The 24,519-nt window shown below is 38.1% G+C and overlaps 1 protein-coding gene across 1 annotated transcript in view; it reads left to right on the top strand.

Annotated features, from left to right (window-relative positions):
- The window catches only part of LOC136876328 (tubulin beta-2 chain), a 66,422-nt gene extending 51,950 nt beyond the window's left edge, over window positions 1-14,472 (top strand). The window contains exon 6 of the mRNA XM_067150178.2: window positions 12,284-14,472. Coding sequence (XP_067006279.2) covers window positions 12,284-12,385 — 102 coding nt within the window. The 3' untranslated portion in view covers window positions 12,386-14,472. The remainder of the gene's footprint in view (window positions 1-12,283) is intronic.
- Window positions 14,473-24,519: the final 10,047 nt, after the last annotated feature.

Here is a 24,519-nt window from a genome sequence, read left to right as displayed (position 1 = left end):
TGGATAAAACGTCAATATTGACATCACCTGGGAACAAACACAGCTTGTTAGGACTATTAGGCTGACTGAGAAATTGTTCAAGAGAACTCAGGAATGGAGTCGCACTATTCTTGTTAGGATTGTATCCGGCAATAATGTTAATGTGATTGCAACCTTTCCTTTTGAACTGATATCTGCAAATCTCAATCCACAACAAGCTATGATTCAACTCACATTTTGATATAAAGTTTACTTTCCAACTATGCGATACGTAAATACCCACTCCACCTCCCTCTCTACCATTTCTGTGAGCAAATACACAATCATAATTCCTTCCATTATAGAATTTAGATTCATTGCTAGTTATCCAAACTTCAGACTCAACCACAATATCCACTTCACCAATGAGGAATAACAATTCAATATCGTCAAGCTTATTTCTGATGCTTCCTGTGTTAAGGTACAAAATCCTAACCTCACTACGTAAATTAACTGAAACTGAATTATGACACGAGTTCACGGTAATATCCAAGGGTTTCTGCTGAATGAAATCGTCCAAACAGTTGAATTTGATTCATAGCCACCTAGAGGAAGTTTCGGGTATCCTGTTATAACATTATTTAAAGTAGACCTATCAATAGTCATTTCGAGGTTGAATAATGTGCCTGGGTGGCATGGACTTGGTAATATCTTCCCCTTGAAGGCGTTTTATGTCCTCGGTTTTCTGAATGCGGATTGATCGGTGATTCTCAGATTTCCTTACGTATATTCTGCAATCTTTGGTCCATACAAATTTAGTAGTCAAAACCTTTGGTTAAGAGTATGCTATGAAAAGAAAACTTTTATCCTATAATTATATTAGCCTTCTTGAATTGTACTGTTGGAAATATCAAACTTATCGATAGAATTATGAACTAGTTCTAAAATGCATGAATATTGCATAATGGATAATGGTATTTATCAAGTTATTTGCCTACTTCTCTTGATTTGGAAGCAAATTATTATAAAATAAAACAAAAATTGCTGTATTTGATATAAACTAGTGATAAATAGTAATCACTATACAGGTGTCAAAACCAGAGTTCCATTCCATACCTCTCTGCTGTGACAGCATGTGGCACTGTTGACAACAATTCATCAGTTAGATGGCGACATTATGCCTTGAAATACTTGGTGTTATTTCACAGGTGTAGGATATACGCAGACTTTTTTTTCTAGGATAAAATTCCAATTCTTTAGTGTTTCTTCAACCAAGAAAGTGACTGTACATTTTTCGGTCACATAGCTATCAGCTTGCATTCGGGAGATAGTGGGGTTCGAACATACTGTCAGCAGCCCTGAAGATTGCTTTCCGTGGTTTGCTATTTTTCAGCAGGCAACCACTGTTGCTTCCTTCTAGTCTTAATGATGCAACGTAATGCAAACTATAACAAGTGTTTCTTCAAATTGAAATACGTGGATGTTAAAACACATTTGATGATGATGATGATTTTTCACAAAGTGACCAAACTGATACTGATAAACTACAGAGTTCAAAAAAATAATTGGATCATATTTTTGAACGTATACCATGCTTCACAGAATACCTCACACTCAGGTATATTACCAACTAAACCTTTATTATTTATCGTTGAAGTATACTTAAAAACATGGATGGATTCGCGCTCATTTTTGGAACACAAACGAAAATGTACAAATAGAGGCAAAAACAAAGTGGCAAGTCCTCCAGGGTGGGTTTTTATCACAGTTGGAGAGTTTCAGTATGGTGTATGTCCTCCATAAGTATTTGTGTGTATTTATCACAGCTTGGCACTTACGTGGCATGCTCTGTATAAGTCGACGGAGGTTATGTTACGGTATCAGGTCCCTCGATGAGAGCCTGTTTATCTTGGAAAGTCTGTGGTGGGACAGGACGCTCACGAACACTTCTGTCAAACCTATCCCACACATGCTCGATGGGATTAAGCTCGGGACTCGCTGCTGGCCATTCCATCTCTTGAATGTCTGGTTCTCGCAAGACAACTCTACAGCGCTACATGAGCCCTGGCATTGTCGTGCATGAGTACGAATTCAGGGCAAACACCGTATGCAGCAACCAACACATCCTGTAGTAGTATCTGCTCGATGTACCCCACAGTTGTAAGATTACCACGGGGGAAAAGATTCATACAACCATCAATACTGATGCCACCCCCACACCATCACAAACTTCTCTGAATCGGTCGCCTTCCAGGACATTTGGCATGGAATGCTCACCACGGCGTCTCCATACATGTTGACGTCCATCACGCTGTGTCAGGGGAAGTCTGGACTCATCTGTGAACAGAGGTCTCAATTGGCGAAGTTGCGAGTTGCCGTGGGTATGGGTACAGGATGTCTGGGCCATAAGGACACATCTCGTAAGCTGTTCCTTACTATCTGGTCAGACACTGTGACTCCAGTGACCCTCCTGAGGTAATGTTGCAGTTTTTGGCCATTGCTAAACGATACCGCAGCACACAGATGGTCAGATATCGGTCATCCTGTGGGGTTTTCATGCGTCCACAAATTTGTCCAACCCTCCTTATGAACTGGCCTGTCTCAATGTAGAGATTCCACAAGTGTTGAATAACTGATGGAGAGACATTGAGATCCACAGCAACACAACTAAAAGTCCATCCTTCCTGGATCAGTGACGGCCCTTGAGACTTGAACCTCAAAAAGATGTCTCGTGAGATGTGCTGGTTTACATACGTACTCAAATGACCGTATTAGTCTGTGTCCCTCACGACACACCGCTATTCACTTTGTTTTAAGGGGTCACCTGACAGTTCAATGGATGGCTACGCATACAGATGGAGGATAACTTTGATTTGACATACCCTGAGTAATCGTAGGTTATAAATTTCATGGTTCAGATCCGTACTGAATTGTAATTACAATATAATTATTAAATTAATGTAGTGATGGTCCACCTTTCAATACTGTAACATGCAATATTCTACATTACATTAAGTAGGGACTACTTTCGGCTGGGGCTGGCCATCTTCAGCATTAATGCACCACGAGAGCATCTCATTTTATTACTTTGATTGATGATGAAACATCTAACAGTTCTGTCAGCTAGTGGTTATTTACTACTTCATTTGAAATGTTTTCTTTCAGTTCCTCCAGTGTGTGAGGAATTGTTAGATACACTTTTTCTTTCAGTTCACCCCACAAGTAAAAATCGGTTAATTTGGAGAACGAGAGGGCAATAGACCAGCACGGATAACTGTCTGCAAATACCTTAGAGATTGTAAGAAGGAAATCTTCTGCTGTATAACCAGAGGCTGAATCTTGTTGAAACCACCCATGCGATTTTTCTTCTATTAACTGCCGGAACAACAGTCAAAATATCTTGGTACCTGTCTGCATTTACTGTCATCCCGAAAATGTAGGCTGAATTATTAGTCTTGCAATAACAGCACACCAAACACCAACCATCCTATCATAATAAGGGACTTCATAAACACCATTAGGATTTTCTAGCACCAATAGCAAGTTATGACTGTTCATATGACCACTGATATGAAACCAGGCTTCAGATGAAAATAACACAAGATGTAGGTCGAATAAACGATCATTCAGTGATGAAAGATACCACTTGCAATAACATCACTCTTGTGGCTGGATCAGCAGGATTTTAACAATGGGGCCCATGTAAGGCTGTATGGCTTGATGTGTAACAGCTTTGTAGCTCTGTGAGTGTAGAAGAAACCGAAACATCTGCTTGTTGTAATTTTGCAAATGATTTATTCGGTGACCATTAAAGATTCACACCATTGTCATCTAGCTTTTCCTCTGTTAAAATTGTTCGTGTGCACGCATGTTTCTTATTGACCATTGAGCCAGTGGTTTCAAAATTTGCAATTACAGTATGTGAATCTGTGTTTGCGAAGGTGCCATTTCATCAGACAATCGCTGAACAAATTCATCGCGTACCCCTCGAAGCAACTCGTACTTATAACATTCTCACACGAAAATACGGTGTTGCAATGATAACTGTCTCACCATGTTAACAGCTGAGATTGACTGGCGACTCGTGCTTGCCAGGTTGAACACGTGCAGGCTGCTTATAGGTCAAGAACTATGCGCGATCTCCCATACTGCAGCTGCCGTAGCGCAGAGTACAAACAGTGTGTTAGTTCTGGGTTTATGAGACGCTGTTTTCTAACTACTACTATATTATTTTCAGGGTTAAAACAAAACATTCAGTGAACTAGACTCAAATATTGTTTCTTGTTTAATAGAAGTGTTTTGTTTGGGAGGGCGTTTTATGCAAAGTAAGTAAACTCGTGTCCTCATCCTGGTGTGGTGCAGCTTTTTTCAGGCACACCCCCAATTTGTCGTAAACTTAAATATCTGTGCATGCAGGTACCAGTTTAACAACATATCAGCCCTTCTGCCATTCTTCAGTTTCTGGCAGTACCAGGAATCAAAGGATGGCAGCTAATAATGCTAACAGTTAATGCTAACAATTATGCTATGGAGGCGAACATTTTGTGTATAGAGAAATTACACATGTGGCTGACTGACATTTACAATACACTTCAGCAATAAAAATGTGTATACTGTATAAAAGTTGTGGTGGGTGTAAATTGAAAATTCTAATAGCATGATAGGTTAAAGGAACATTGGGCAATTATGATACCGTACATAAAACATGGCCTAAAAATAAAATTTATACCAAATATTTGTTCTAAAGTTTCTGTGACTGACATAAACGTCAATTCTCTATACTGTACCAGTAAAAGATAGCCCATCCTAACTGATTGTTTAAAAGAGCATGGATGAAAGTTCAAGGAATTTCCTGGGCAAAAATACAAAATAGCTAGGGCTTGGTACAGGAGGATCAGTTCTATCTGCAATAAGTGGAGATGTTTGGAAGGGAATTGCACAGGGTAGTATAATCGGTCAGTTAGTTTTCTTAATATATGCAAATGATTTAGGGAACAATATAACATCAAAAATAAGATTGTAGGCAGATGACATGATTGTTTATAGAGAAATAAATAACATTGAGGATTGTTCAGAATTGCAAAGGGACCTTGAGAGTATCCAACAATGGGTTGAAGAAAATAATATGGAGGCAAATAAACTGTTATTACATTTACAAACAGGAGTTTTAAAACTGAATTTTAATATACTTTGGATGAGGTAGTTATCCCAAAAGATGGCAAGTGCAAATATTTAGGTGTGAGATTTGAAAGTAATTTGCACTAGAAGGGTCATGTGGACGACACTGTTGGGAAAGCATACAGATCGTCACATGTCATAATGAGGCTACTTACAGGATGCAACAAAGAATTAAGAGAAAAGTTACTTAAGTATGGTTCGTCCACTACTGGAATATGCAAACAGTGTTTGGGATCCTCACCAAGAATACCTAATAAAAGAAACAGTTTGCAGAGGAAAGCAGCAAGATGATTTTGTAACAGGGGATTTCAGGAGAAAGAGTAGTGAATCAGAAATGTTAAAGGAACTTGGATGGGAAACTTAAAGTAAGAGAAGGGAGAAAACTAGACTAAAAGGATAAGTGCCTATACAGGTAAAGCATGAGGAGATATCCATGAGAGGCTTCAGTTGGAAAATAATTATGGTATATCGGCAGGACTGACCACTGAAAATGATTAAACTAAATACCGTTCACTTGTAGTGCACTGTCTGTACTTACTTTCTACAATGAATAATATTGTTCCAATTGACACAAAAATGACTATTTAAGAGTTTATCCATAAGACACTGCTAATAGCGATGAAATAATTTGTTAGCACAGTGAGTCTCGTAAAATAAGGTCACCGAAGAATAGAAGTTATTATGTACAAGAATGAGCAGAAATCGCTTCGAATACAGTGAAGATTAACACTAATGGATTATCAGTTTACATCTCACTTTTAACAGTGCGGTTGGCACAGTTTATCGTAGTCAAAATTAATCGCCAGTTAAGGAGCACGTAAATGTTGAATTGCAGGAAATAGGCAAACACTTGTGCTATCACGATGAAATATTTTAAACACCTTTAAAATCTGTCACTGAATGAATATTCTAAGACTTGCATTGCAATAGAATAAGTTGAACACGTCACTTGGTTTCTGACCGAGGAAAAATTTAGTTGCGTAGTTTGAGAATTAGAGTTTGGTTCTCAGCATGATAACATACCGGTACACGTTGCGCTTGATAATTACGTTGTCACTTGACTCTACTGTTGACAGACAGAATAAGAGGGTCTGACCATGCAGAGCACTTGTCGATGAATGCTTGTCTATTGCTCAGTAGCCTCGCCTTTTATATGTTTAAGGCCTACAAGTCACCAGATAATGTGATTATTTTAAGGTGAAATCACTTGAAAATCCCTTGATGGATTTCCTTGAGATTTGGTATTGGAGACGTTGCTGTAATTGGCTACAGAATGGTATCTACACATTTTAGATTGTACAGTCAAATTTACCCTAAAGTATGTTCAATTAGAAATAAGATATACCCTATGACTATCATTATGACAAGGCAAATCAACTAATTTGATTTATGTGAAGGTAACGGTGTACAGCTGATGACGAGTCGAAACCGGTACTGTAGATATTTATATAAATAAATTTGTATTGACAAGGTGGAACCTTTCTCGTCTATAACTTCAGGTATATCCATGTCACGAAGAAAGTTGTGACCTGTGCGGTGCACATGATTATACAACATCGCTCTTAATAAATACGGCATGTAGGCCTACCGTGCGTTCCTGGTACAATATGTGTGAAATGTTTCCTTGCATACTAGTCAGAAAGTTTATTTTGAATACGGTACTGTTTTCCAAATTTTGTTTGGAGAGGAAGGTTTAAGGTGCTCCTTCATAAAAAGAACACATTTAAAACTCAATTTATAAGGATGTGGTGTGTGCCTGACCATGTTATGTGACTAGCTGCCATCTCTTAAATTATATATTTCATTCAAAGCGAACTTGCTGATTATAATTCTATAATTGCATTATTTTATTCTCCTACAATTTTACAGGTATCAGTTTATTCCAAAAAAAAAGGTTCAAAACAGTCAATAATTTAATGCAGTTTTCTCACTTTTAATAACAAAATTATCTTGAATTAATAACATATAATGTATCTGACTGCAATTTGTACTTATACTCATAATGTTGCTACTGGAGTTCTGTGAGGCAGGGAAATTCTATATTTTAAATGGCTTCTGGGAGGGGTATAAGGAAGGGAAATTGACATATATATAGCATCTAAAGGGGGGAAGTGTGATTGACAGTGTTGTGTTTGGAAGATATTATAAGGGAAATTAGGATAGAAATTGCAGATTCGTTAGTCACACCACGCACCAATATGGGTGTGGATAGAAAGGAATATAAGGGAAGAAAGGTAAGGACTTAAAATCAGTGTGAACGAGAGGGGCGAAAGCTATTTTAAGTATATATGGACCGAGAGGGCACATAGAGAAATAGAGGACTTTTTGAAGCAGAAGATTCAGTTAATAAAATGTGGGTGGAAAGTAGCATTAGATAAGAATATAGATAGGGCATTGGACCTTCCTGAGTATCCTATAAGGAGGGTGGCAAGGACAGAGCAAGATAAGAGATGGAATGGATGGATGGTACAACAAGGAATGCAAGAGATTAAGGAGCCAAGTGATGGAGGCTTTAAAAAACATAGATTAAGTAAAGATATGGAGGATAGAGAAACTTTCTACAGGTTAAGGAAGGAATACAAAAGGAAAATTGATGAGAGGAAGAAGTCATGGATTACAGAACAAAGAAGCAATTAACAGGGAATGCAAATTAAACAAAGCGGAGTGTATGGGAAAGAATAAACAGAATTAAGAGGGGGGGGAAAAGGGTTCAGAAAGCTGTGATTGGCTATGACCAATGGGTAACTTACTTCAGTGGCTTGTTAGGCGTCAGGAATAGATGGAAATGTGAAGATGGGATGATGAACACTTGGAGAAATTTAGAAATTAGTATATACGAACTAGGCAAAGAGATCTCTATAGAAGTACAAGAGGTAATATGCAAACTGAAGAACAAATTGGCGGGAGAAGGAACGGCGTAAACAATTTATATGCCAGGCTGAGTGGCTCAGACGGTTTAGGCGCTGGCCTTCTAACCCCAACTTGGCAGGTTCGATCCTGGCTCAGTTCGGTGGTATTTGAAGGTGCTCAAATAAGACAGCTTCGTGTCGGTAGAGTTACTGGCACATGAACTCCTGCGGGACTAAATTATGGCACCTCGGCGTCTCCGAAGACCGTAAAAGTAGTTAGTGAGACGTAAAGCAAATAACATTAAATAATTTACTGGAGAAAGTTGAAATTGCAATCAATTTAGGGAGGGAATAGTTAAATTATTCAACAGAATCTTCGATAGCATCATAATACTGAAACAGTGGGAAAGCAGAATCATCTGCCCAATTTACAAAAAGAAAGGGAGCAGTAACGCACAAAGTAATTATTGAGAAGTAACGTTACTGGACTTGCTGAGTAAGATTTATGCAGGGGTTTTGGCTAGTTGGTTATCGAGCTGAGCAGAAAGCCAATCAATATCAATGTTCCAAGGAAGATTCCGAAAAGGAAGAAAAACAATAGACAATATTATGACAGTCAGGATAATGGATAAATATTTAAGTAGAGAAAGACGTTGTGTATCTAGTGGCCATTGATTTTGAAAAAGCCTTTGATACGGTTAGCAGAAAAGCACTGGTAGAAAAATAGGCAGGTTAGGGGTCTCAAAAATAATACGAGCAATAGAAGCATTATAAGAAACGCTCATTGCTGCATCAAGCTACAAGAAAATTTAATCAGCGAGCCCATAGACTGTAGGACGGGGCTAAAACAAGGATGCAAACTTTCGTTGCTGCTATTCTTACTGTTCATTAATGACATTTAGGAAGGGCATGGTAGAGAAAAATGGGCAGTGCCGGTCATGATAAACAGGGTTTGATTTTCGCAGAAGTCATATTAATGGCTTTAACAAGGGGGTCTTCAAAAGTGTTTGGATGACCTGTCAGAATTTGCAAAGTGGGCATTGAGTTAACAGCAACAAATCCAAAGTACTAACTATAAGCAAGGTCAAGAAGCGAAAAGGAATTGGAAGTTACAGGGAGAATGAATCGAAGTATAGTCGGCACACCTTTTAGTAATATTTCTTTGTACAAGTAAGAGGAGTAAGGAGGGAGCTCTCCTGGTTCCGGTAATACTGCCAACTGAACGGAAATGAAATCTGAATTGAATCGATAATGTGATTGAACGATATGAATTTTCTAAACCTTTATTATCTTAAGCCAACAACTGTGTCATACACACATTATATAACATTTCTCGATGCGAATCTTGTTCCCAGCATGAATTCTATAGTTTGGCTTTGCTGTGTAAACAACAGTACTAGTACGTAAAGTGTACGCCAGATGTCACACAGCAATGCATAAGCGATCCATAGTTTGTGTTTCAAAGGTTGCCGATACGAATCTCGAAGATACCAGAGGTCGACCTATTCAACACTAGGGTGTCCATGTATTGCTAAAAGGTGCGCTTACGGTAGACAAGTTAGAATACTTAGGAGTGATACTAAACAGAAGGGAGTGGGGGTGGGAAGATTATATCAAGGCAGCAAAGTGGAGAAGGGAGGCAGCACTTTCTATGGTTAAAACCTTAATTTCAAAATTCCTGGTGATAAGCTATAGGATAGTGATGAGTAAGGTACTATATGGGGCTGAAATATGGGGGATGAATAAAAAAGAATTTGCTAAACCAAATCACACACAAATTTAGTAAAATAAGTATGAGGCTACCTCAATGCACCGCGAACGTGGGGGTGGCATTAGGTGGAGAAAATATAGAAGTAGATTGCGTTCAGAGGGACCTGAATGATTTGATGTGATTAAGAGGACAGGGTGGCTTAGTGGTCCAGGAAGCCTTCAAACAGTAGGAAAAGGGTATGCACACGGAGTTGGTTGGTAATAACTAAAACCTACGTGGAGAGGATAGGCTTGGATTATATTTGGATGGAGACATGGAAGGGGAAAGGGAGCAGGGGCCAGAAAGCTAGGATAGCCAGAGTTAAGGACATCCAAACGCAAAGGTTGGTGGAAGGATGTGGTAAGAAAGCTTCTGAGTTTATTTTACAAGGTACTCCAACTCTCTAAGATTAGTATAAGATTTAGAAATAATAGACGTAAAGGGGGACTGATATGGTGGATAATGGGGCTGCACAAGAATAAGGGATGGATTAAGAGAAAACACTTCAGTATGTATTTTATGTGAAAAGATGGACGATCTACATCTGATTGTGGAATGTAAGAAAACGGAAAACTTGAAAGAAGTTTTTAAGTGAGAAACAGTATTGTGTAGGCAAAAGGATAATCAAAGAGTTATCGTTTGGATAGTTAGTGGAACAGCGAAATTAATCTGAACACATATTTAAGCGCAGTGAGAAATCTATGTGTAAAGAAAGTGAATTCGGATGATTGTGTAGTTGTAAATAGTGATGATGTAAGTGACCAAACATATCGGAATTTCAATGGTTAAGAGGACCAGCTTCAGCAAAAAAAAAAAAAAGTTTGTGTACTCAGCACAAGGTCCATGTTCTATTGGGGCCAAGCGACAGTGGTATATCGTAATACTAGGTCGGCTGGCCCCTTGCAGGGAACAGATGAGTGAACAGACATTTGTTTGCATAATGTTGTGCAAATTATTCTACTTTAGTTTGCTCATACTTTCAGGATCGGGAGCAGCCTCCCGTTTCATGATAATCACTCCTATCAGGTATTTGAAGAGGTTCATGGCTTAGCGAACAACGGAAGCCACAGAAGGATTGACATCATTGCTTTCAAGAATAAGAAGAGAGGTTACATCATCGACCCCACAATTCACTTTGAAAGCCATAAGTCACAGCCCTCAAATGTTAACCTAGAGAAGAGAAATATATACTTTCCAACAATTCCTTACTACAGGGAGAAATACCAGTTGGAGGAAATCGACATAGTAGGTCTGATGATTGGAACAAGGGGAACGATTCCCGCTTTTGCCGCTAATTTCTGGAAACAGATGTCTCTGCCAGTTACAACGTTATGGGAGATTGCCATCATAGCCTTAAGGGGCTCACTGATAATTCTAAGAAATCACTGTTACAATTAGGTTACCTTCAACATTTCTCAAGTACAGAATATCTATTTCTCTTCTAAATATAAATGTAAAAGTATACTTTGTCGCAAGGCAGCCTCTGCATGAGAGGAAGTATTTCATAAAATAAAATATATCTTGTTCATCCTTTCAGCATCGTGAGGAACCTCACAATTCCCTATAATAACTATTGTGAATTTCCTCGTGCCAGCGGTTGGCACCACTGGCGGGAGCTATTGCCCTTATTTCAAAATTCCATTCAATATTGTGAGCAGCTTCACGATTAATGGCAAACACCAAATACTTGATATGCTTTAGGGTCTACTTTACTCATTTATGCATGTTTATTTTAATTGTAGACTGGCTTGATTCATAGAACGTAGTCGCCACTGTAATTGGGACAGTAAGTCCTGTAGTGTGCTACATTAATATACAGAGATACAAATGCTTACCCTCGTATAATTCTGGCATATCTAGTCAAAATCTTTCACATTAATCGCCAAAACACGATTTGGATGGGAAATGCTTGCCTACTGGAAATAAAGTTGTCCAGAAGGAGATCCTACTTCGTATAATTTTTTATGATATCTAATTTTTTAGGATCAGTATGATTTTAGCGTTCCTGTGAGCAAAACTTCAATTATGAGCTCTTCCCTGTTTAGCATGGAAGTGGAGGCAAACCTTAAGGTGTGATAAGCATAGCAAAGAAAGTAAGTTTGTCCCTTCAGTTGCTAGAATTCCATCAAAAAGTTCTACACTCCACAAATTTCAAATTCAGTCCACATATTCCAAATTGTTACAAATGTTCTTTAGTATGTCAGAAATAAACCACATAGTGTTGCCTTTAAAGACTCAGATTTAACCAATAGCTGAATTAGGATATTTAGAAGTTAATTAAATGGTCTCTTGTTTGTGCGGCAATAAATCCTATGGTGACTTATGATCCACCCTGTATTTTGCATAAGCCGCATGTAGATGTATGACAAATTTCTGGAATTTTCTATTGTAAATAGTTGTAGGGTAACTGGAAAAAGTTTACATTTAGTTGTTTGCCAGTTTTTAAAATTATAGAATTTTAAAATTTCTGGTAAATATTGATAGATTGATTTGGTCTGAACAAAATAGGAATTTGTTAAATTGAATACTTAGGATTGCTTACTTACAGGAAGCAACTGCTGATGACGAACTGGAGGATGGAGGAGACCTGGATGAAACTGACGAGGGTGATGATGTAAAGCATGAAGAAGCTACTTTACCACTTCAGTAACTTTGTCAGCAAACATAACATGCATTTAGAAACAAGCATGGAATAAAATAACAAAAGAACGTGAAATATATTCCGTAATATAGTTTTGATTTAGCACAATCATAAAAATTCCATGCTTCTTTTTAAATGCATGTTCTGTTTTATATTCAGGTGATGGTTCATTCAGTTGGCATATTTAGGAGTTGAATTGCTGAAGAATCTGCCTTTGACTTGTCAAGTACCTAATGACATCTAAACCTAAATCAGGCACTACGCCAGGATTCTTTGATATTCCTGTCAAAAATTTCAAATTTCCCCATTATAACCTGCCTCTGCATATTGTGAATATATTCTTAGAATTTCATTTCCCCTCTTGATTGAAGATATGCTTTTCATTTTTCAGTAGGTGTATTATCAATCGGAAGAACTCCGAAATGGGGAACTTCTTCAGAAAACATTCTGTGTTAAGGAATTGATTCTAAATGCGCAATGAATGTATGAGAAAAATCCTTAAGCTATGCAACTTAAAATGTGATTTAAAGGAACTATTTCCAATTATATGGCAATACACGAACAGTATTCACCTTAAAATATTATTTTAAGGTATGGGGCAATGTAATTATAATTACTGTCTGTGTAGAAGTTATGGGACAATTTAATTGTTATTAAATGGTCTCGCTTCGTATACGTAGCAAAAAATCATGGTGACTTACGACCCACTCTGTATCTTGCATCAGGAAAGGCCACATTGTACCACCAAAAATCTGCTAAGGAGAAACTTGCTCAAGGATTATTAGTTTAGTTTCAGCCTTCATTTGCAAATGTTGGTAAAATGTATTATGAGTCATAAATTATATCTTGAGCTAAGCGTACTTGTCATATATGTAAATGATTACATTCAAAACCTTCCACTAGAATTTTGTGCTGAAAAACCCTTGTAGTAATTCCTTCCCATCTAGGAAGGATCATATTGAATTGTTCAGGGATCCCATAATTGTTTCTTCAAACGAAATTTCACTGCATTCTTAATTATGCTTCGTTACATTTAGTGGCAAACTATCTAAACATTTTTCAAGAAATTAAGTTTAATTTTCGTGAGTTAATTCATTTCATTCCCCATTATTTACAGGAACAATGTTTTTAAAGAATATTATATATCACACTTCCCTTTCCTATCCATTTCATAGTGCTTCTGATTGAAATTAGCAAGTCTAATTATGAACATAAAACAGACATTTATTACATAAACTAAGAAATAAGGTCTAGTTTTTGAGTTTCAAGACTGCCCTAATGAATATTCCATATTTTAGATTCATATAGGTAACAAAACTTGTATACCTAACACATGAAGTCTGTTTTTGTTCTCAGAGTTTATTTCTAAGACTTATTTCTTGGTTAATCTAGAGTAGACTTGTGAAATATATACTATACATACTGCATCAGTAAGCAGTTTGCGAGGATTAAACTACTAGGAAACTACAAAAGTATAAATTTTCAGTTTCTTTTTGAGTACCGGTAAGTAAAAGGTATCAAATGGCTGTTGTACAGAAGATAGTGATGACATTCTTAGTATTGGGAAACATACAATTACTGTGTTGTGTAACTTTAAAGAGAGCAAATCTATTTTACAGTATTGCTTCAGTAGATTGATTTGTACTCTTACGTGTTTAGACAGCTAACCTATGTATGCTATTGCAATAATAATCAAATTTAAAATGTATTAATTATATGCATCAAGCCCTTTGGCATCCTGTATTATATTAAAAAAAAATCAGTGCACTGACCAAATTCAATGAAGGTGACTGTTTCTTCAAAATGAAACTCATATCCTAGAACGATGTATTATTGGTAAATACCCAATACACTGTTTGTTGAAAATCAGGGACTTGAATTTAGTCCTAAAGATTCTCAGTTGAGTGGTTAATATGATGATGTAATATACTTCTAATTCCCTGGAAAGAGATTCTATGAGAGTAAAATAGTGTTTTAGTGAAAAACCATGAAGAAAAGTAAGGTTAATCTGTACAATTTATTTTACATAAGCTTTATATATGTCCTTTACATCTTTAATTTACACACTGTCTTTCACAGAAAAATATTTAATAAAGTTGAACAACAATTGTCTATTATTGTTGCAGTACTTTAGAGAATGTTTTTTCTTCCAGTCAACATTGGCTATTCAACTCAGTTGAGGAGAAATACTTATTTTCTGCTCATTATACATCACCTTCAATTGATACTGTAGAAAAGGAAGCATCCTCTGATTACCTTGGTTTTAATCCTAGAACCAATTTTCCTTGCGATCCAATAAATAATCGATACAGGTGGTGGGGAACAACGTGAACCAGGTATGCGAGTGTTCGTGTTGGTCCTGCTGACGAATAATTTGAAAGAAATAATTCCATATCTCGTGCTGTCATTTTATCAGCTGCTTAAGTTACTCAATCAGATGACATCGCGAGGCAGTATTGCTAAATCTGCACGTGGCCTAAGACCAGCTTGAGGAAACAAATTGGAAAAATTCGCCAGGGGTGGGATTTGAACACAGACCTTGAAACTGACAGGATCACGCCATAGCAAATATGCTACGGTGACACAGACTGCGCCCTACAGTGTGTTTGTGTTTGATGCTGACTTCTCGGTATCGGTAGCTGCTAGGCAATTGGTCGTTTACAGAAATCTGGCAGTGGACTCGCGTTGCAGTGCAAGCTCGGTCAGTGTAGACATCACCATGCAACATCTCTTATGCAGAGTTTGCTGATGTGTATTTAGCTTATGGCACTGCTCAACATAACGGAGCAGAGGTACGGAAGGTTTCCTCAGTGTAATTTCGTGCAGCAACACATTTCGATCCATACGGATAGAAATATATTTTTAAAATCATATGTTCGTATTCCCATTTCACGTTGTTTCCGACCACGCTGTATAGACACCTTGTACAGTGTAATGGTTAGCACTATTAGCAGCCAGTCCTTGGGGGCCCGGGTTTAATTAAGAAAGGCTGTTGTACCTGAAAAGAGCTGAGCCATCTTGTAATAAGGTCAAGGGTTCATTTTTTTATATATATATATCTAAAGCAAACTTAAACACCATGGTAGCATAGGTAGACATACAGCAGCCCTCTGCATGAACGGATATTTCCTATTAAAATATTAACAAGTAACAAAAGTAACATATTATAGCCAGATTTTCTGAAATGTACTGTCATGGTATTCATATTTGTAAATTCCTGAATGACTTCTCACATGTTTCCTTCTAATTTGAACTTGCTGGATAGGGATTGGGATTTCTCTCAATAGAGTCTCTTGACAAATAGCCAAAATCTCAAGAATCTCAAACACTGCCTTCGTAATATACAGGCCGTACTGTACAAAGCGTGCCAAGCCCATCAGCTGATCAATTGAGGCAGGCTAAGCGAATGTTATAAGTTGTACTTGTGAATGTAATTCATAAGGATTGGGAGCATTCTGTGGATAATTGTGACTATGAAAGTATATTTATGTATTTTGCATGTTTGTTCTTTACATTCATCACATAAGGATTTACGTAAACAAGTTATTAAGATGAGACCTAATAGTTTAGGTTAAATACCCAACATACATAATATTTTCATGTGATGAGCGATATAAATTCAAGGGCGTAATAATTCTCATGGAATTTATTAATTTAATTATCGTATAACACGTTTTTGTGGAAATGTGTGTTGTGAATTTAAATACAGTATGTGAAAGTTCGCAGTTGCCACAATGCTAAGACGTGTGGGTACTATTTTCATTATCTTCGTATGAAGGCAGGATACCTTTATCAAAAATGAAAACCCAACCGAAAATGTACCTGTTACGAAAAATAAAGGAGTATGTTTCATTAATTTTCCCGAACTGACGAGTTCTGCTTTTGACTTTCCTGTTATACAGATGTACAGCAGGGCGTTTTGTTGATACAGAAAAAGCATAACAGTGGACAGTAAAAAATTGAACTTACATATGGGTTAGTAATGTTGAGTATGCACTGCATTTTCTCCCGAAAATTAATGTGAGTAAAAGCAAAATACAGTCCAAAAATTTAGAATTAAATGCGATTTATAAAATGTAACCTTCTGTTAAATGATTTTAGCATTTTTGTGCATACATCTTACATTTTTAAAATTAAACTATTACTGTTAGATAACATTTAGATGTCGGAAGCAATGCAACTTGATAATTAAGTAATTAATACATAAGTAATAATTAAGAAATTATTCCTTGGCAATTTCTGTGAATGTGGGAAGTAACTAAAAGATCTTGCTGGTCAGTGCATTAATATTTGTGAAAACATGGGCTATTTTAAACCAAAAATGGTAAATGTTTGTGTGGATGAAAGGGTCTGAAGGATAGTGCCAGAAGTGTCAAAAAAAAAAACCCATGAAAGCTACTGTAATTATGGCCATCTAGAGGTATGGAGGTAAAGTCTACTATTATTAGTGTAAGTTGTCTCCATATTTGTATTAATGCATAATAATTACTGTATTTATTGGGTATATTGACGAGTAAGACCCTCAAACTTTGACCGCGTAGATCACACTTCAAACCTACTTCTCCTAAAATTACATAGACCTGCCTTATGCGTTACGTGATTACAGGTGTTATTGATCCCACCTGTTATATTAATACAAAATGTGTGAATATTTAACAATTACAAGGTACAGACTTATCACATCTTTGCGCAACGTCATCAGAGCTACAGTACGGCCTGTACATTATGAAGGCAGTGTCTCAAACCATTCGAGAAAGTGAATAGTGCTGCACTCTCGTGAGTTTGTTGGTAAATTACGGTGAAATAATGGTATGAGAACTTCATGCTCGAAGGGAGATATTCGGGTTATATTCAACGACCGCATTTTTGGATGATCTACCATGGAAAACGCTGAATATTTGCTTTGACCTTATATTTAAGTTCATATGAACACCAACTGCTTATTTACAGAAAGGTCAAAGGTATGATATAAAACAATTTTGATGGTCTTTAAAAACAAAAATTAAAATCAAGAAATTTGTCATTCCTAAACCTTGTGGAGGATTAGGTGAGCCATCAGTTAAACAAAGTAGTTATTCAACTGTGGTTTGGTGGAATATTTATTAAGAAGTATACATATAATGCATGCCTCCGTATCTCTGGCGGCACCGCGTCTGCCTATCGCCGCTGGTTTACGTGGTTCAAATCCCGGTCTTTGAATGTGAGCTTTGTACTGGACAAAGCAGGAGGCAGGACAGGTTTTTCTCTGGTTACTCTGGTTTAACCAGCCATCTTTCATTCCAGCAACAGTCTCAAATATCATTTCTTCTGTCAGTGATTAATTACTCCCAGAGGTGGGTACGGTAGGCTTCAGCAATTGGCACGATTCCTATAGGCTCCATGCGTATAGCACTCTGCTGCTGCGGGTGGATACTACGAGAACTACTTAGAGGCATCTTCATCGACAGCTCACCATAAGAAGCTGGAATGTGTGTGATATTTACATGCATTTATTCAATTATTACAGTGCTATCTTCAGATTATTATTTTTTAATGTCACAACGTTCCGACAGAATGATGTGCTTGTTCTTGACTGCATTAATAGATACTGTAATACAGGACTTTCATTCACGACCTCACGAATTGGATTTGAAAAGATGGTGGATCTTAGCAGTAAATCGCAGGAAATGATTCAGGATTTGTGCACTTATTTAATACACTAACTCTTTACACAATGTAAACGTTAACAATTACAAACAATTATAGCAACGTTAAATTTCAAAGTAAGCTACAATGGGCTATCTTTTTTAAAGCACACACATCATGTAACAGATACATTGTATTATATTATTAATAATAATAATACTGAAGAAATTGGATGTCAACACCAACATCTACAAGACCATGCAGAAGACTGATCATTGCCATGACTGGAACTCTACGAAAATTTATAGGTTCAAATTTTACGTAAAACTGTAGTGTAAAATAAGGTTTATTCTGCTTTGATTTCCTAAAATCTGTACAATTGCTTGAATCATTAGGTACCACGAAAGTGTGCATAATAATAATAATATACCGTACACATAATATATACCGTATATATACAGACCACAATGTGAAATTTTATAGTATTGTCACAACCTCACGAAATGGATTTATAAAGGCAGTAGACAAATACAATTATAGAAATAATTCTCCATTACAGAATATCAATAGCTCAGAGAAATACCGCATTTTGCATACGTAAAGTTCTGTCCTCGCCCCGTGGTGGTGCAACTCTTTTCAAGCAACCCCTAATGAACATGAGCTGCATGTACACTCATGTCAGTCTTAAATTTCTGTCTGTATCGGGAATCAAGCTCGGGCCCCCGACGAAGGAAACTAGTAGCGCTAACAGTTATAAGTTATTACAGAGGTGGTCACGATCATATTATAAATACAAACCACAATAACTTATTGGCAACGTTAAGATATTCTGATATTTTCAATTGGTCCAACATCAAACCTGTGCCTTTTTATCGGAAACAGTTCTTCTAAGCTCTTCTCCTTGTATTTCTCTTTCCCAGCTTTCGAGATGAGAGGTTCAGAGCATTCACTGGGTTGATCAGTACGCGAAGTGACATGTTCTGAGTAAAATGTATAAATAACAGCAGGAATATGCTTACATTTCATGGAAATATTTTTATCTTTTACCAAGGCCTCCCTCGCAACATTAGCCTACGCTAACATGATATCGTACCGCATTAGAGATAGGCCAAATATATTTTTCTGAAGACAGCATTGTTGAATGTGTACATCAAAATTAATCTCGTTATCACCACAAATAATACATAACTTACTATGTTGCCTCTATCGTAAAATGGTAGTCTCTCCAGTGAACCAACGTTTTTCTCTCATCATATTTGCAGTTATTCGCTCTGTTGCTATTTCCGCCGAACAGTTTTCCTTGTAAATTCAATATGACCACTTTCTGGAATAATTTGGCTGAAAGCTTGGCTTTATTATTAAATATATCAGTGGCGGCTCGTGCTGAATTATGTTGGTGGTTCTGCTCTGTGACGCCCAGTCATTGCAATACAAAGAGAATAAGTAGTTGCAATAAGTGTAACAAAGATATCTAAGCACTTATTGCATACGGAACGTGACAACTGAGCTCGGGTGCATCCATCCTCCAACTCCGCGGAAACGCTTTGCTCCATGTCCTATCAGTGTGAAGTTCCCGAAAAGGTACAGAAAAAATACAGGTAGATGTACATCTCAATGTGTAAGACCCCGATTTTGAGGGATATCGACGATATAAATAACTGACCTTTACCAAAAACAACAATTATAAAGTTACAAAAAATAAAGCCTTTCTTCCGCTTATCAAAAAATGTTGATCTAGAATCGACACACTCATTTTACAGAGATTCCGAGACCTGCATAAATCTTTGAGAGTTGGCTTTCTTAATGGAGGGGAAACATCATCTGACGGTACTAACGTTCCTATTTTCATTTTCGTGACTACCTAACTCGGTAGAATTCACTACCATTACAAAGAAACATTTTCAGTTTACTTGTAGGCCTACGAATTCGCTCATTCGCTTCGTAGGAGAGAGAATGTTTTCGGTCGTTGGATAGAATTTTGCTGAAGTCCTGGCCATTTACACAAAATATAGAGAACCCAATCAAAGTTCTTTGTTTGAAGACTTAACATGAACTATCATCATCTTGTGTCACTTATCTTTTATGACGCATTTCTCATGTAGGCCTATATATGCTACTTTGGGCTCTCTTTCTACTGAACAGAAGCATCACAACTATAGCCTACCGTAGTATCTGAGAATGCTGACATGTAAGAATTTTGAACCATATCAATATCCACACAGTTTTAAAAGTTCTCTATTCACACTGATGTGTACATTAAAGGGAGTTTTTTGCGAAACAGCTGAGATTTCAACATGCTCGCCCGCTGCAGCGATTCTCTCACAGACGGTGGCGCTGATTCTACCTCTAGTGGATTATTTATTAACTCTGGTGTGAGTGACACGGACGCAAATAGGCCAGCCGTTCTGCAAAGCGTGCAGTTCATACATAAACTTATGGGCGACTCTTAGCCACCTATCGGAAGAAACCTGTAGTTAAGCGTGCTCTCCCGATGTTCCGTCGTTCACAGATCTAAACAGGGTTGCCAGATCACCAGTATACCCAAAGTCTGAAACTCCAGGACACTGCCCTTGAGGCGGTAGAGGTGGGATCCATCGCTGAGTCCGAGGGAAAACCAGCCCTGGAGGTTAAGCAGATTAAAAATAATAATAGTTATTATGACAGTAATAATAATTTTAATAATCGTTAAGTATTGCTTTTCCAATAAAGGATCAAATTTTCCTGTGGTTTGTTGGACATCAGACTCCAAGTTTCCGGGATGTTACAGATCGGTTTGACATTTTTTTGAGCTCTCTACATAGAATTGTCGAACGATTGACTGTCTTCATTAGCAACTTATCTCCAAAAGTGATCACTTGGCCTACAGAAGATGAGAAAGTAAATATTGAGCAACATTTCAGGGAAAGTGGATTTCCAGGTGTCATTGGTGCTATAGGTGGCTGTCATATTGAAATTGATAAGCCTGCAAATGATCCTGACTCTTACATAAATAGAAAATGTCACTATTCCATACAGTTATATTTTATTTATCAACATATATCTTCATAATAAACCACTGTTATTATTCATGAATTAATGAATGCAAGCTGTTTGTGACCACAGGCGGAAAATTTTGGATGTGTTTCTGAGTATATTTTGCCCCTACTGGCACCGTATTGTATGAACCTGAGTGTAATTGGAATGGCGGTAGTGTGAAATGTTGTGTGTGAGGAAAGGAAGATTAAGGGCGCCACAAATGACCATTACAATTTAAAAAACTCTGACCCGGCCGGGAATCGAACTCGGGGCCGCCATATGACAGGCGGACGCGTTGCCCCCTACACTGCGGGGCCGGACTAGGGGAGCATTTAGAAGTTCATCTCTTGGCAATAATTTAGAAAAAAATGTGATCAGTATTTTCTTTTAGGTGACATGGTTATCCTCTGGATAGAACCGTCTACATCATCGGTTTTTACGCTGCCAGTACTCGTGGTGGAATTATAAATTCACGTAATTCTGGAATAAAGTAAAATAGAAACAGGTCCATTAGTCTATTTTATTAGTTAAGTCATTTTATTGCCAATTACTTTCCACTGAGTAGGCCTAACAATTTTTTTTAGCAGAGATGAAGAAGAACAGCTGTTTGAGGATAAACAGGAATCTTCCGCATAATTGTGAACGCATGCGCATTGTAGTTTTTCTTGACCGTACACGAAACCTTCCAACAGACTGCTGTTTAGCGACGGTTCCCAACAAGTACATAGCTCGCGCATGCGCTTACATCAGTTCATGAATCGACACCAAACCGTAAGCAAACTGCTTGTTGGAACAAACCTAATAAGAAAAGCGCACAAACGTGCAGAGAGTTAAGGTTCATTGTTCTTTGCTGTATTCCATCAGTGATTTAGTGCGCTTGTGGCACTCGCTGAAGTGGTAGCGTTTACAGGCCTTCCCGCAGAGGCTGCATACACACTCTGGCGAGGGTTCGTGGAAACTGTTTCTTGTGCATAGCTTGTGGTGGAAACCGTGCACCGCGAGCCTAGTTATGGCGCTTCGTAAGTTCTTATTTGGTCCCGTCCAGTTCCGATCTAGCATCGCATCTGTTGCGTAGAATTCGGGCCAGATGTCCGCTCTCTTGTTTTGTCTGTCCCGAAGTAGGTCCGACTCTCGTTTCGTCGCTGGCAGCTGTTGTTTGAACCTCAAGTCTTCTATGAGGAAGCACGTTTTTGCAAGTTCGTAGGCCAGTCTCGAAGGGGCGTATTTTGATATTCCCAAAGTTCTCTTTAGGTATCTTGCTTTCACACACTCAAAGGTCGAGAGGTCTCTAATTGTCAGGTTGTTCCATATGAGCTCAATGCCATAGGTTGCATAAAACACTCTGAAATCCTACTGTTATTATTTAGTCGGCCATGGCAACACGCTGTGAAACGACAGAGATATGTGCGCGGTGATCGCATTAACTTACAAAGTTCGCCACTCGCAGCGCAGCGGTGCATTTTTCCCAGCAGCGCACGGAGCCTATTCTCTCTGCTACATGGGGCTTCATTCAATCTATTCTTGACCCGGTCATATGACTGGGAACAGGCTGTAGATTCATTCATTTAGTATTAGTACATACGTAATTGGAAAGGCTTAGTATGTATTTCTGGCGCAGAAGCAATCCAAATCAAATGTCTGTTCCACGCTCGCACGAACACTCACTATCCCCCGTTTATTGAATATAATACATTTTACTTATTTACACATAGGTCTTTTGACGACGACAGGATAGGAGAGGTCTAGGAGTGGGAAGGAAGCGGCCGTGACCTTAAGGTACAGCTCCAGCATTTACCTTAAGTTTCTTTTCAAATGCATTGACAATACTTATCATACCTGAAATATTGAACCCATGATCGTTGTGCCCTAAGAATGTTAAGTATTACAATTATTACAGGAGGCCCCATGTCAATTGTAATAAGAAGCTCGAAATTTGATATATCTCCCGAGGCGAGACGTGGCAAAGAGGGGTGGCTACCTCCAGTCCCACGCTAATAGATGTGACGTCATACGCACGTGTCGAATGTGGAAGGATACAGAAGAAAGTTTAGGTTGAATAAATATATTTAAATGAAATAATTTTTTTTTTTTGCTAGGGGCTTTACGTCGCACCGACACAGATAGGTCTTATGGCGACGATGGGATAGGAAAGGCCTAGGAGCTGGAAGGAAGCGGCCGTAGCCTTACTAAGGTACAGCCCCAGCATTTGCCTGGCGTGAAAATGGGAAACCACGGAAAACCATCTTCAGGGCTGGCGATAGTGGGATTCGAACCTACTATCAACAGGATGCAAAAATGAAAGAATTAGTGGTGAACGAAGTATAATGACGGTCCTCTATTTATCTATAAGACACTTTGTCTTTGGTAAGACGGATTTGAGACTGCTAAGCCGTTTCTGTGGATTATTTTAGAGGGACGCGGTGCCTAGGTTACCCGCGCTAAGTCGACAGAAAATAGTGCCTATCGAATGAGGTCATTTAACCGGTTAATTTAGAATAAATTTTAAATGTTCACGAACACTACCGATAACGGGGTAACAAGTATGTGGTTACATCAAAAACTCTTTTAAATACAGTTTTCTTGGAGGCAAAGTCCAGAGTTCGTGTTACGAGGGCTGGACCATCAAGAATCATTATGATGGTACATGTAGTCTCACATGGAAGCCGAAATTAAGGTTTTCCAGACTTTCCTTTCTTTATTTAATAATCGAGACAATGGTTTCTGGTAAGGATGCCCATCAGGCAGTTAAGTCAAAGGCTCAAACCAGCATGCGGCCCCTCTGTGTGAAAATGATTGTGGTGTCAATTGGACAAGATAGTCCAAATTATATTAATTATTATTTCTTCAGAAATTACATGAATAAACAGGAATAGTTTTAAACAGACCTTTCATTTGAGTAGATAGATTAGAATTACTGAACCCTACATTTTACCTATTGCCTGCTGCCATTTCTTGATGGATACAGTACTTTTGTATCCATCTCTTGGCACAGGCCAGAGTAAAGTGTAGCTTCCACTGAAGTCCCAGTCTCATCCATGGCTGTGACAATATGGAAGCTGCTGGGGTATGGGTGGTGCTGAGTAATGACATTCAGAGCACGACTAGTGCATCTGAGTATTATGAAAGGTGCTGCTCATAGGGTCAGTCGTGCTGCAATAGCACTTTCTGACCCAGTGAGGAAAGCAATGGCAAACTACCTCACTCCTAGTCTTGCCTAGTACGCCTCATTTCGGTGCTGCCATTGGTTTTTGCGGTTTCCTTATAACCGCATAACCTTTGGTGGTGCTATTTGAGGATCCAACCAGCCTCTGGGCTGATGACCTGACAGACAGACAGACAGACATTTTACCTCAACAAGTGACGATGAACCCGAAACGACCCAAGAGACAGATCTCATGAAAATTGCTGATAGGTAAGGAAGTTAGGTATCCTTAAAAGTGGACCAAAGGGCTGGACCATCAAGAATCATTATGATGGTACATGTAGTCTCACATGGAAGCCGA

Source organism: Anabrus simplex, chromosome 6 (genome assembly GCF_040414725.1).
Source record: "Anabrus simplex isolate iqAnaSimp1 chromosome 6, ASM4041472v1, whole genome shotgun sequence".
NCBI lineage: Eukaryota > Metazoa > Arthropoda > Insecta > Orthoptera > Tettigoniidae > Anabrus > Anabrus simplex.
Note: the sequence above shows the minus strand (reverse complement) of the source record. Positions and strands in the feature narration are given on the sequence as shown.